This window comes from Alligator mississippiensis, chromosome 5, assembly GCF_030867095.1.
Source record: "Alligator mississippiensis isolate rAllMis1 chromosome 5, rAllMis1, whole genome shotgun sequence".
Taxonomy (NCBI): domain Eukaryota; kingdom Metazoa; phylum Chordata; order Crocodylia; family Alligatoridae; genus Alligator; species Alligator mississippiensis.
In genome coordinates, this window is record NC_081828.1 from 108920944 (window position 1) to 108935734 (window position 14791).

Here is a 14791-nt window from a genome sequence, read left to right on the forward strand (position 1 = left end):
CAAGCCTGTTTGCTTCTACAATGCCTACCACTGTTTATTCCTGGTCAATGACTGGGTTCTTAGGGACTATTATAATACAAATAATAAAAGTCTACCAAAGACTTCAAGTGCTAAAAAAGGAAGTGGAAGTTCTGTGTCTTGCCTTTGGGAAACTGGCAATCTTGCTTGTTCTAGCAAAAGAAATAATAAAAAAAAAGAACCATTCAAGTATCAGCCATTTTGCTTCAGATGCAAAACTATACTTCATTTTGGATAGTGTAGTTTAGACATACTCTTTTGATTTCCTTGAGATTTGATTTGCAGTCATCCCTAAAATATGGCGATTTGGTAGATTTATGTTTAGCTTGGCCACAAAGCATGCAAATCCAAGAGCAGATTTACTTTTCAGAGTAAATTTGCCATTTATGGCTTTTAAAGTATTTTTCATAATATTACCCACTGCCAGCATTGATTTTTGTAAACAATAACATAAGTTGTAACAATGCCCAATTTTTTCCACATACTAAATACCATGAATGTAAAATGCTGATCAAGACAAAGCAATACTAGGATCATGACACAGTAAGGTTTATTGATAATTCAAGAGTAATATTACTTTTGTTTGTTTTATGTAATGCAGTTAAGTAGTTCATTAGGTCCCTTTCCCTTCTTCCTGTTACAAATAAGTGTTCAGGTATTTCAGGAATATATTCAAACTATGCTCATATAAAATAAATTAAAGATAAAGCTCATGCCCCAGGATTAGATATGTTTTACCTTCGTTATCCTGAACAGTGAAGTTTGAGTTAACAGCAGCTAAACTGAAGAAAAATTTTTGTCCTCCAAGGGGGTCATCTTTGTCTACTCCACTTATGGTTTGTATTAACTGCAGAAAAAGAACAGAAAAAATGCGGTGTTGTGATACAGCTATCCACAGAAACAATGTCAGCTTAAAAACCTTACTTGTGTGTTACAAATACCATAGAACTCAATGAATGTTCAAATCAAATGAACCGAAACCAGGTATTTTTATGAAAAAAAGAAACAAATATATGCACACTTCCTTAAAAATTGTGAGCCTCCATATAAATATCCTGTACATGTCTTTCTGTTTAATTTTAGAAACATCATAGAGAAGTTACTGCTAGGAAATAAATACATATAAAATATATCTGTAAAAGCAGGTCCTATTTTTACTGAGATTTTTCTGATGAAAGATGGGGTTTCATCAAAACCATTTTTCATGGGAAAATGCCAGTTTCAAAATAAGTACAGTTAAAACTACGCTATCCAGCATCTTGCAAGCCGGCATGCTCAATTAACTGGCATGCTGACTTGTAAAATAAAGTGAACCTGAAAGTGCCCACCTCGACACTTCTGGTTTCTCCAAGCCCCCATGGCCTGGGGCAAAGCAGCCTGCGCTCTCAAGCTCCCATGGCCTGGAGGCATAACAGGCTGTATCAAGCTGTGCAGGGCCCACCTGCCTGTCCTGTGGGGCCTGCAGGGCCCGCGGGAGGGGCAGCAATGCAGCGGGAGGGGCGGGGATGCTGTGGTAGGGACGGAGGGACACCCCAGATGCGGCAGGAGAAGCAGCAGCCAGGGCCGCTCAATTAACCGGCACATTTTGTTATCCGGCATCCCCCATTCCTGGGGGATGCCGAATAACAAAACTTTTACTGTACATTCATTTAATTTCAAACTAAAGAAATATACTGAATTTTCTTTTTTATTTTCAATTTCTTTTCTGTTACTGGATGCAACAGTGTTTTTTATTTTTTTTATTATTATTATTATTATTTATTTATTTTGCTTTTACCTTTCTCTCTTGTTTTACTTTTCCACTTTTTTTCAATATTTTCAAAACTTGAGGTGGGTGAGAGAGCCACAAATACAAAAATAAAATACTAATTCTTACAATCTAAATGTTACAAATTTGAGAAAGTTCTGAAAGTATCTGAGGGGTAGAAAAGCAAGGAAAGGCTGACATTTCCTAACTACAAACACCAAATATTAGTTTTTACTAAGTGGGAAAAAACAAAACAACAAAGACCCCATAATCAAGAAACCACTCATAACATAAAAAGGCAGGGGAAGGGGAAAGAGAAAACACAAATTGATCATTGTCAAACATTACAAACAGAAACCACTTTGAAACATTTTCAGCATAGAACACATACGTATTTATGATATAAATGAAAATGTTTTTGAAGAAAAAAATATTCTGAATAGCTTTTTCAACTTTGGAAAATCATAGTGATATACCCACAACAGAACCTCCTCAGACTTGAGATCTGCAATCCCAGGTAGATCTCTTATTCTAAGCAGCAATAGGCCTCTTCAATAATTGGACTGCAGACTTCCAAAGAAAGCTTTTGTGTGGTATTGTAGGAAGTAATGGTGAGCCCCTGAATTGTATTCTTTTATCTAAGAATTTAGTGAAGCTATATAGTTCTTCATTGATCTTCTTGGTCCTTACCAATTATAAATGCTCTCTCACACAAAATGAGAACCTGCTGTTCAATATCAGGATGACTTCTTCCAACAGCACAGCTTCAATAATAAGCTCTCTCTCTTTACCTGATGAAATTTCTTATAAATGTCCAGGCACCTACTCAAAGTTAACCTGGCAAGGTGAATTCAACTTTCTTCTAGAACTTTCTATGTTTTCTTCCTACTCCACAGCTGTTGTCAACTTCACAATCTAACTGATTCTCCAAGCCTTTCATCTCCGTGCCATGTCTAACACTTCTATCACCATGATGTGTTCACTAAAAGCTCTGCAGAATCTCACAAGTATGCACATTTCTCAACCATTACAGTTCTTGTCATTACTGATCATATGTTTCATCTACCATAATATCCTTCTGTCTAGCTTTAAATATTCCACTAACTCCCTGCTTCTCTCCTCTAGTCCATCCTGAATGACTTCATGCAGCTGTTCCTTACTATCTATCTCAATAATTCTCCTTTGTCCTTCTCCAGATTTATTTCTTGCTTAAATAAAAGCCTAGAAATATTATCATTTCTGGCAATCCTGCATATCAAAGAAAACTAATCAATAATAGAGATCACTTAATGTTTACATTGTTGTCTGATAAAGGGCAGTTCCTCTGGCAAGTATACAAGAGGTTGGTAGAATGATCCTTGAATATATGCATAATATATTATTGTTTAAAAAATATGCTGTGCTTGGGTGCTTTACAATAAATAAACTATAGCTAAATGGCTAATCATATGTGGTCCCCAAAGAATCCTAAAATGCTTCACAGATTATAAGTATCACCCACCTGCCAGTTGAATTATAGCAATTTTTATATGAACTACAGCACCTCCATTGGGGTGTCTCTGTTTCTATATAGGAATGTGCTATCTGCTGACTCACCCATTTATTACTTGTTGCAACAACAGTATTTCTCTTAGAGGTCCTCTATCCAAGTAGTGATTTAGCCAGACCTTTATATTCTCATAAAATACATAACTATATGGAAGGAAATTAAAACAAAACAAAACAAAACAAAACAACCCCACTCCCCTGCCCCACTGATTGCATTATTCTGGTACCAGTCTCCATTAGGAACATTATATTGTTAATTCAATGCACTGAGTTTTAGAGAACTGGTCATATGTCTGCAATTCAACTGACTTACAGATCTGTAACAGTCATAAAATTAATAATGTCTCCTGTATTAAAAAGGGCACTTACAAAAGTCATGATATAAAAAAAAAAAATACGGTCACATGTAGAGCAGATTTAAATATTTACAAATATGAATCAAATAAGAGTTGGAAGTGTAGTTTGCTATTATTCTTAATCATAGAATATATTTAAATAAATACATTAAATAAATATAAATAATATATATAAAGTAATAATAATAAATAAATAAATACAATTAAAATGCAATACATACAATTTAAAGTGCTTTTCAAATGTATCAGAAATATTTGCCTGAAGGTGCAATAGTAGCTGTTTCCTGACAATAATGTATTACTTTCTCATTTCAAAAGCTTCAATTCTTCCTTCAGCTTCTTAAAGCTATCTGCCTACATCACGTGGAAATGAAGTTACTACAGTCACTTTTCCACAGAGGTATTAGTTGCCTTGGTTGGCTGCTGTTTGCTTTAAACAAAAGACATTTGAAGACAGCCACATCCCTGACTGGAGATAAAACTGGTGAACAAAAAAATTGACTTAGAGCTTTGATTTCCAAAAGAAAACTGGAAGGAAAAAAGGGTGGGAGGGGGAGGAGGGAAGAGGGAAAGAATACTAGGAAATGTGTATTGAAATTCAGGGATCCTGGTTTTCTCTGATTTAAAAAAAATCCCAATTTTTTAATTTAAAAAAGTAACCCCAAATCCATATTTTCCATGATTAAAATGAAACACCACTAATCACTACTAATATATAGATACTGATGTAGATTTATATATGTGTGGTTTGTCATTTGATCATAGAGAAATATGGATTTGGGTGGTTTTTTTTAATATCCAAAATTTGGGGATTTTTTTTTTAAATCAGAGAAAACCAGGATCCCTGCTGATATATCTTCAAGCAGTAAAAAAAAAAAAAAAAAAATGAAGATCTAACAAACCTCCAGCATGTAAAGAGCAACAATGTCAATGCCAAAACTGAGAATACACTAAGAATTAGTGCTACCTGGATACATTAACTATGTAAGAACTTACCTATTCTACATACACCTGTATAATATTTTTAATTTTTTTTTTTGCAATTATAATTATATTGCAGTGATATTATAATAGCAATTACTGGCCAGGCTGATTAGCAACCCACTGTGGTAAGCTGTGTACAAACACAGGACATTTTAATCCTTCATTCATATAATTTTTTAAGGCAAAAGAAAAATCTGAAAAAAAAATAAGCATAAGATAAGGAAGGGACCGCCCCCCAAATAAACACAAAGTTGCATATATGTATTAATTTTTCCTGATGTCACTGGCAATTGTGCTAAGTTCGATATCATATTCATTACATTCTCAGTTGTTTTTGTTTTTCCCTTCAAGTAACAACAACAAGAGGTAGCTCCATTTCACTGCCAAAGGGACTTAAAGCAATTGTAATCAAGCCAAGGATGTCTATACTGTGTATAACAGTAGACATATAATAGTAGTCCCTGTATCTCTAATGAGAGATAGAAATGGAAAGGTATCCAGGGATGGATGAAGAAAATGATTATTTATTAATTGATCGGTGTTACAAAGAAACTTCCCTTGTGGAAGTTATTCTCAAAACTGTTCACTAGCAAGATCTTTAAATCTTTCTTTTAAGCATCTTGTAGTGGTCACTGCCAGATAGCATAATGGGCTAAATGTTCCATTGAACAAAGCTTTTGGAATGTAAATTCCCATGTTTCTGTGTTAAGCTCATAGAACAAAAACTGTAAAATGTGATTTATATATGTACTCAGTCATACATCATAAATAGGAAATAGGGAATCTTAGAAGAAAACTGTGTACTGGTATAAAATGAAATTTTGGAAACAAAAGAAAACAAAAGAAAGAAAAAAGAACAAGGGAACATACACACAATACGTACAAATACTCAGAGGAAAAAATGAATATTAATACAACATAAAAATCAATAGAAGATATAGAACAGAAAAAAAGGTCACAGAAGGAACTAAAGATAAGAAAGACCTGGAAGAGATGGGATATTAACAGGAAAGATGCCTGAGTGAATGCAACATCAATAAATTAGGTCACAAAAGCAAAGATACAGTGCTAGCTCAGGAAGTAAAGTCAATAAAAATATTCTATAAATATACCCAGAAAAAAAATAAGGTGAAAAATATAACTGACAGAGCATGAAATGGTGACAACTTTGAATTTTTAAATAAAGCTGCATTAATATAAGTTTTCTATAAACAGAATTATGACAAAAAGGATTATGTAGAAATAAGTAAGGGAAACTGTTGGGTATGATTCTTGAAGATGCGAAAAGCAAAGGATAAGAAAAATGATAGTGAAAAAAAATCTAGTGAAACAATGATATAAGTGCATGGGTCTGCATGAAACAGACTGGAGAGTTCTCAAAGCATTAGTAGAAAAGATCCAGTATCTTTGAAAATAAAAACATTCTACAATAAATTAAGAACCAGGAGAGAAAAAAATTATATGGTGCAAGAAATGCTAACACCATGTTTTAGCACCACAGATCACTCACTAGAGCAGCCAGAAATCCAGGTTCTAGGTTGATGGCTGCTGACCACAGTGCTGTGGCACCCTGGTGTGCTACAAGATCCTTATAAAGGTTCTATTGGATGTGGCACAATATTAGCACTGTAAAGTGTAAAAATACCTGAGCACAATTCACAAATTATACCCAGAGGGCAAGGGCAGCTATATTACTTGAACCGTTAAAGGACATCACCTATTGGAAACTGGTTCATACTTGCCCAGGATGAGCAGTGTCTGCATATATACTGCTGAGGTTTCTAAATAGAACAATTACTTTTTGCAAGCATTGCACCACTGTCTAGGGCAGGAGTGGGCAAAATGAGGCCCCTAGGCCAGAAGTGGCCCACCAGGCCATTCCATCCGGCCTACAGAGCCCCTAAAAAATGTAGAAAATTAATGTTTATTTGCCCCTGACTGCCTGTCATGTGGCTCTCAATGGCTTGTCAAAACTTAGTAAGCAGCCCTTCACCTGAAATAATTGCCCGCCCCTGGTCTAGGGGGTGATAATGAGTACTCAGCCCAAATGCAATTTTCTTTTTCCCCTTCTCACTAGCATTGCATTTAATAAAGACCCATTCCTGTACTTTACTGAAATCTGTGTTGGTGGTACCTTGGCTGGGAGTGCCTGTGTGTGTGTGTGTGTGTGTGTGTGTGTGTGTGTGTGTGTGTGTGTGTGTGAGATGGGGATTCCTGGGAGATGGAGGCTCTTGAGCTCCCAGAGCTTTTGTGGCTTTTAAAGCAACTCTCTGCTGCTAATAAAGAAATAGTCAATTTCCTTCCATGAGTGGCAGTGGAGTCCTTAGGTAGCCCTGTAGAGCCGCCAAGCCTCAGACATGCTCCTTCCCCTGCCCCTCCCATCCTCCAAGCTTCAACCTAGCCAAAGTAAACCTTGGATCCACAAAACCTGGACTAATTGGTACCAACAAAAATAAATTGATCTGCCATTTAAAAGCAGCAGAAAACTGCCCGCAGAGCCCCTAGCCAGGAACACTGATGGCAAGTGTAGGCAATAGAGTTTGAGGCAGCGGTGTTCTGACTGCATAACAGATCAGCCAGTTGCCACGTTACAGGTGGGGTAGGGGGTGAAGAGCAATACAGTGCGGGATGCCTGGAGGACCAGTCAGATACTAGTCATGGAAAAGTTGGTGCCCACACATAATATAGAACTAGTCCATAGAGAACCAGGTCAAAATAATACCTAATTATCCAGGTATAGTTTTGAAATGCTTTAGGAAGTTTAAGTTGTTTAAAATTGCTGTGTGTGTCTGGATGCTTGTGGTTTAAACCACATTTAAACTAGTTTAAGAGTTACATCAGTCTGCACCCAGATATATCAACTAGGAATCCACAGTGTCAAAAACATTCTGACCTGTTTTAATTTTCCAAGTATTTTTTTGCAATAGAAGAATTGCTATATTATTTTTCCATAGTAAAAAGAAAGTGAAAGCTAAGAGCTGGCATTGTTTGAGGGGTGCTTGAGCATAAAGAGAACCTCTGTTTCAGGCCTTCTCTTACACAAAGGTGTTTTGAACCTCTAGCTCCTTCTTCCTACGACAGTGTTCCCTGCAGTTTTCCTCTTTCAGCTCACCCTCTGGGCAGCCATGAGAGTGAGTAACATGAAGCTAGATGGAAGAGTAAACCAGAGAATGTGTAGTTTAGTGAAATGGCTAGTGCTCTAGAACAGAACCTTTCATATCCAAAGAATATGAAATGAAAGATAAGGTGGGTCAGCTTCGAAAGGAGCACTGGAGATGCATTTAGATAATGCCTAACCTGTGGCCTGACAGCTGTAGTTCTGTGCTGGTTCAAGCTCCTTTGGGCAAGAGAGACCTACCACCTACACCTTACGTTTCTTGGGCAAGTACCCTAGACACTAAACTATTGGGCTGAACTATAGAAAGGTTATCCTTATCTGCCATCAAGACTTTATACAAGGCTACAATTTTGGGACTTGCCTGGCTTTGCAAGTATATGATACTATCTACCTGCATGGCCAGAGTGAAATCCTGCTGAGTATGTTCAATGTAGACATTGCACACCTAGGGCATTTATAGATGTGCTTCAGAAGGCATGGGGGAGGCGGGTCATTTGTATCTTGAGCATCATGTGTATCAGCATCCCTGCACTGAAAAATGGCAGTGAGGTGCTTTGAACTAAAGTTCATCAAACAAGCTTTAGTTTAAAGTGCCCCAGCACCATTTTTCAGCATGGGGATGCTGATACACATGATGATGGAATCAGCTGGTATGCAGTAATTACCAGGCTCCAGCAGACTTAATTAATTGGGTTGGTTCCAATAATTATAATTATAGCATGTTGGAGTAGCCTTCTTGAATGTGTATAAGAGTCCCTAGACTTCAATCCTAAGCCAAGCACAAGTGCCCAAATCACAACTATGTGGTGTCATCTGTATCATGTAGGCAAATAAAGTAAATTAGGGTTCTCTCCTATATCTCTACTTATTTATTGAAACAAATGTATAGTTTAGCATACTTTTATTTATATTTTTAATTTTTATTAGGTTATTTAGTTAGGAAATGGTAAATTATAAGGTTCTTTACTTTAAAAAAAAATAGATCAGGGGTTGGCAACCTACAGCCTTTAGTCTGTATCTGGCTCACAAAAAGATCTGATCCTGCCTCCAGAGGTCTGATCTGACACAGGAATTGGTGTTATGGAGCTGCATAGTGATGCCCATCTGCTCTGCAGCGCTCCCTTCCACCACAGAGCCTGCTTTTCTGTAGTGCCTGAGCATACTCTTGCTGAAGAGGGGCCAGAAATCTAGCAGCTGGGGGGTTGGAGGGGCAGAGACTTCCATTCTTTGGCAACAGCTGGGTCATAAGCTCCAGCTTGCACTGGCCTCCAATGCTGGCAAAAGGCTGCTGAGCCCTGAATTAAATGATTATACACAATTAAATAAGATTAACCTTAAATGTGCTGGATACCCCAGTGTGGTGATGGTGGTAGGAGTGGAGGGGAAGGTAGTTTCCAAAGGATTTTCCAATTAGAAGTAACTGCTCCAAAAAATGGAAGTATTTCCTGTAGTTTAGTTAGTAAATTGAACCAATTATTTCTGGTTACCAAAACTTTCAGGATTTTAAGTTGACTGTTTCTCTCCCCCCCCCCACCTCCATTTATTTTATTTTATTTTATTTTAATTCAGGGATTGGAAAAAAGAAAATGAGCTTTCTTCTTTTGCAGCTCTCAATCTGTTTCTTATCTTTGAATGGACTAGTCAGTGAACTGAATTAGTTGAATAAACTGAAATTAAGAAAACATTCTCTCTTCATCTGCAGAATAGGCTACTGCTGTCAAAAGCTGGTTTATCTTGTCAATAAACTTACAGTTCCAGGTGGTTAGTCAATGATTTCCATTAGAAACTTTGGCATGTGTGGTCTGCTCAATATTGCCATTATAATCTATGAATGTTAAATTAAATTTATATAAGCTGCCATAAATTCAAATTTAATTTAAAAGAGATGCATTTTTAAAAAGAGAAATGCATTTAATTTAAAGCTTAAAAAACTCCAAAAACCTGATGGAAAAAATGGCCCAAGCTAGTTATAAAGCATGTAAGTTGCCTGCCTCATAATAATTACTCCTGAGGGCCAGATTTTATTCCACCTGTTAGATGCATAACTGGACTTAGGCACCTAACTGTGACCCTATTGCATCCTACTCAAAGGCCTGAAAATCTCTGAATATAAAAGGTAGGGGGGTTATACTCCTTGCTGCCATTTTGTGACTCATTCACAAGGGTAGAATGGGGTACGTTACAAAAGTAGTCATTCATGAATTTTCAGGGATTTAACAGGGTAGAATAGAAGCACACTTTGATGCACAATTTCACTCAGACTCCCTTTAAGTAAAGTAAGATCTGGTCCTGAATGTATACATATAAACCCAATAAAAAAAAACGATAACAAAGGACAATATAATGAAGGAATTCAGAAAATGATACTAATATAGCAAACTAAATAACCAGTTTATAGTACTCAACCTATTCTCTGATAAGCCTGAGCTCTTCCCCTGCACTCTCTTTAACAATTCTGCGATACTCATATACCACTATATACTATATATACTGCAGACTCGTTACAGGCCTTTTATTTTTGGCTTAATGTACTGCAAAACATGCCCTGTTCAGTAATTGGGAAACTGAACAATCCTAATCGATAGCTGCATCCTAGAAGCTAGATAGTGAGCAGCAAAGTCATTTCATTTTAGATAAAGTATAGTTTTCTGGATCCTGTAAAAGGCCAAACAAAACTATATGCTACCAATTCAAAATTGACATCTTTTATGTTTTTGATTCTCCCACAGAAAGTGTTTGAAAGAGAAATGTCATTTGCATAAAAAAAAAGTGTGGTATTGATGTTATAAATGCCATAAATATGAATTCAAATGGCAGTCAAGCTCTGTGACAAAGATATCTTTAAAAAAAAATCAAATTTGATTACCAATTATTATTTATAACATGTTACATTCTTCTGTGAAGATAGCATTGAAACCAATTAGAGCATATCTTTCAGACCTATACAGTACGGCATCTGATGCAACAACAAAACAGCTACTAAAGCAAAAGCTCTGAAAGTAGAATGTACAGAGCTCTTTCTGAAAGTCCTTTCTGAAGAACTAAAGAAAAGTCATTTGGTAAATTCCATTGTGATACAGTTGTAAACTACTGTTATGCAGGTCTAAAGCTTCATTCACTGCCAATATATTGTTTTCATTTTATCTCTCATGAAGTGTTCAAGAAAAAATCTCACTGAACCATATATTTTTAACAATGATCAAGAACTCTGTTTCAGAGTAAAATCAAATTGCTTTAAGGATTTACAGACAACTTACCTGTCCAGCTCTTGCATTTTCACATACAAACGTATCATAGAATACAGCAAACTGGGGGGCGTTGTCATTAACATCCAAAATTCTAACATAAACAGGGACACGAGTAGTATCTTTAAGATTGTCTGACAAAAGGAAAAGCATGAAAACAAGAACAAGTGATTTTTTTCATCTCATTCAAACACTGTCTTCTTCAAATGCAACCAAAGCTGGGCATTTAAAACTAGATACTCAACCATGGCATGGCTTTATTGGACTCAGCCTATCAGAGGTTTGAGTCAAGCTGGCACTCAGGGCCAGAAACAAATTAATTTTTTAGTATCTAGTGAGCAATTCAGCTGTTTGTGTGAAAACAAAAACTATTTTTTGTTCCTGAAAATCAATAAATATATAAGAAAATACCTTTATTCATTTTATTACCTGACTGTAATTGTTATTATTGATATGCTCAAGAGTATTGTTCTTCTGGGAGTTTTTTTTGTCTTTTTTAAAAGTCAAACTACACATAAAAGATGTAATTAAATTTGTTTTATACTGAACAAGGGTTAACTAGTTTACAATATATGCAAATCTGTAGGAAACTCTCAAGGTTCCCATTTTCCTCTCATATTCTTGGTTTAAATCATGAGAAAATCTAATGAGCATATTGCTATAAGTCAGAGCAGAAATATGACCCCTAAAACCAGTAGAATAAGTATGTAGAGATGAGCAGAGCACCAACCCTAGGTGCCATATTGGACTTTAGCGCTGGGTCTGCTCAGCCACTAGGAGCACATGGCAGGGCTTCAGGAATTTGTACTAACATTACTGCCAAGTCCCTGCATGTGCAGACACCTGCCAAAAATGACTTAATGCACATTAGCTTAATGAGCATTAAATGTAATCATACTTAAATGCATGTGTAGACATCTTCCTATAAGAAATAAAATGTGTATATATAAATGTTTTACAACAGAATAAATAGCTTGTATCTTCTTCGCTTGAAATCAGTGGTCATATTCCTATAACTTGCAGCCCTTGAGTAAATATTTTTTTTTATTCTTGAGGTGCTCAGGTGTGCAGGACAACTGAAGTATCAGTACATTTTCCTGTTCCCAACACTTGTCTCCTATCTAGCATAATAACAACCCAAACCAATGTATTGTGCTTGGGAGGAAAATCCAATACTCATTTCCTCTTACAGTGTTCAATAAAAGCTGAAAATGCTTTTAAAAAAGTAGCTACTGTCATGCATTATAGATATGTAAAGGTATTTTAAGGAAACTATATATATAGATATAACATGAAAAGGATATTAGTATAACACCTTATAAGTGATGTTCCCACTGTACCACTGGGGAAGATATGAGCATCAGAAAGGTGTCATCTGCTGTCTCATCTGTTTTACCCCTTTTCCCTGAAAGGACCATGAGTAATATGACTGATGGTCATTTTTTTTTTTATATTTCTTTCCTTTCTTTGATATCACAGGTGTGCTGTTTTGCTTAGGCTTGTACAAAAATAACTTTTATCTGTATATCCAACATGCATTTCTTGCTGGTCCTCCCTTCAATAATAATATCAGCTGTAGCTACAAAAAGGTGAACTCCATATATTTAATAACTCTGATTACCATTCAAATTGTTCATGAAATAAGTAACAATGAATATGATCTCCAATTCCTGATTTAACTGGAGTTACCATTTGATTTACCATAGTATATTGAAGCAATCATTATACCAGGGCCATCCAATTTCTGAGTGGCTGGGAGCTGCAGGGTGGCACGTCCCTCAGGCTGCATGCTGCAATGCACTGTGGTCATCCCTACATATAATACAAGTGTCTGCTGCTATACTATTTCAGTGACCGCCCTCCCACTGAATCATGCAATGGGTGTCTGCCTGCTGTACCAGGCTGGTGCCCCACATGGTGCTGCCACAAGGCCCTTGGGTCCCCAAGCCATCTAACTACAGACTTCCTCAACTAGGCTACCAGGGGTGGGGTTTGGCAACAGAAGCCAGAGAAGGGAGGGAGAGACCAGAGTCTGGTAGCAGAGTGGGATGGGGCGATGATGAGGAGGGAGCACTGTCCAAATCAGGAATCCATGGGCTTCAAGTTAATGCTTTGGGAGCCACATACATCTTGCAGACCACCAGTTGCACAGCCCTACACTACTGATTGCAGAACTTGACAGAATAGTGTTAGTAGGATATCTACTGACATAAAGAATTGCTTTAAAATGTCACATTTAGAGCAAAAATCTGGAAGTCCATGGAAAACAAAGTACTAAGTATCCAAACATTCTCTCCTGTCTGCAGAGAAGTACATTAATCTGTTATAAATGGATAGTGATTGGGCTGGGTTTGGCAGGTACAAATTTCAAGCAGTTACTATGCAGACTGATTGCACTTAAAAGACCTGAACTTTTCAAAAAATTAGCATACCTCTTTAAAGACTCCTAATTACTAGACCTAGGTTTAGAAGTTAAATTCTCTCAAAATATCCTGACAGGGAAATGAGCTTAATAGCTTCGTTTAAGCATAGAGGAACCTTGAATTCCCATAGTATATAAATACCATGAAATAGCAAAGATAGCACAATGAATAGTACTGAAGCATTATAGCACCATGAGTTTATTATCAGCAATGACTGCTACTTCCACTGATACAGAAGTTACCTAAAAACAGTAAATTTTCAAATGGATGCGTCTCATATATTGATTTGAAAAACCTCACAATTTTGTCACCTCAGATCTTGTGTGTTAGTGGGATTGGAGTTACCTTTACTATACTGGGTTAAAAGGAACCCCAAGTTTATTCTGATTATGTGTAAAGTCAAAATAAATGTAAAAAAGAAGATCTAAATCAAGAGATGTACAAACCACTTGGGCTATGTATTTGTAAGATATATTGATTCTAAGAGCTAGAGGATCTAACTGAAGTACTAAAACAATTTTTTTAATGAGGAAAATTAAGAAAGAAAACTATCTCTCTTACCCTTTCTTGCTCTTGCTCTCTCTCCCCTCTCTCTCTCTCTCATACACACACACACACCCCAACACACTGAGTTACTGATCTCAGCTGCTCTAACACTAGTTGCTATTGTCTCAAATGAACAGGAGGACAAGATGTGAGAATGTGGTTTGATTAGGCCGTAGCTGTATAAACTTAACTCATCTGGGAGCTATCTAGCAATAAACTTGTATACTACAGGGCATTCTTTCCTCACTCATTTTCACTTGTTTGGGGAAGGCAGATGTCAACTGTCTAGCCCTTTAAACCTGGTCTCAGGCCATAACTGAGACTCCATTGCCCTCCTCTTATCTGGGAGCTGAGGAGCTCATAGAAAAAGGTAAACAGCTGTCTCCTCACTGTCTTTTTTTGTTTTTAATAGTTACAACAAAAGAAAAATCACACACGAATTGGCTTACTCATCTCAGCTGCTATAACACTAAGATTGTGCCACTGTGATATCTCACGGTCAAGTGGTTTGGAAGTGTAGATGGATCCATTTCCAGAGTGTATATTAAATACCCTGTCAAGGTCAGTGTGACGATCCAAAGAAAACCTAAACATGATAAGGAAGAAAAGCTGTTATGTATGTAACAGAAAATGAAAAGCAGCAAATATATCATGCAGCATATCTGTATAACTCAGATTCTATACATTGATCAAGATAAATGTCTAGTAGCAAATTCTAGTCCACTTACTAGGTGTCTAAGTGTGATCCTATTCCACACTGCTCAAGTCCCTAAAAAATGCGAATACACTTGCTTTTGTAGCATGCT

General features: G+C 36.7%; 1 protein-coding gene across 4 annotated transcripts in view; it reads right to left on the minus strand.

Annotated features, from left to right (window-relative positions):
- The window catches only part of CDH10 (cadherin 10), a 208802-nt gene that overhangs the window by 21895 nt on the left and 172116 nt on the right, over positions 1-14791 (minus strand). For all 4 annotated transcript variants that reach the window (XM_019483344.2, XM_019483347.2, XM_019483346.2 and 1 more), the window contains exons 8-10: positions 14435-14571; positions 11029-11150; positions 757-865 (exon numbers count right to left, since the gene is read on the minus strand). In XM_019483344.2, coding sequence (XP_019338889.2) covers positions 757-865; positions 11029-11150; positions 14435-14571 — 368 coding nt within the window. The remainder of the gene's footprint in view (positions 1-756; positions 866-11028; positions 11151-14434; positions 14572-14791) is intronic.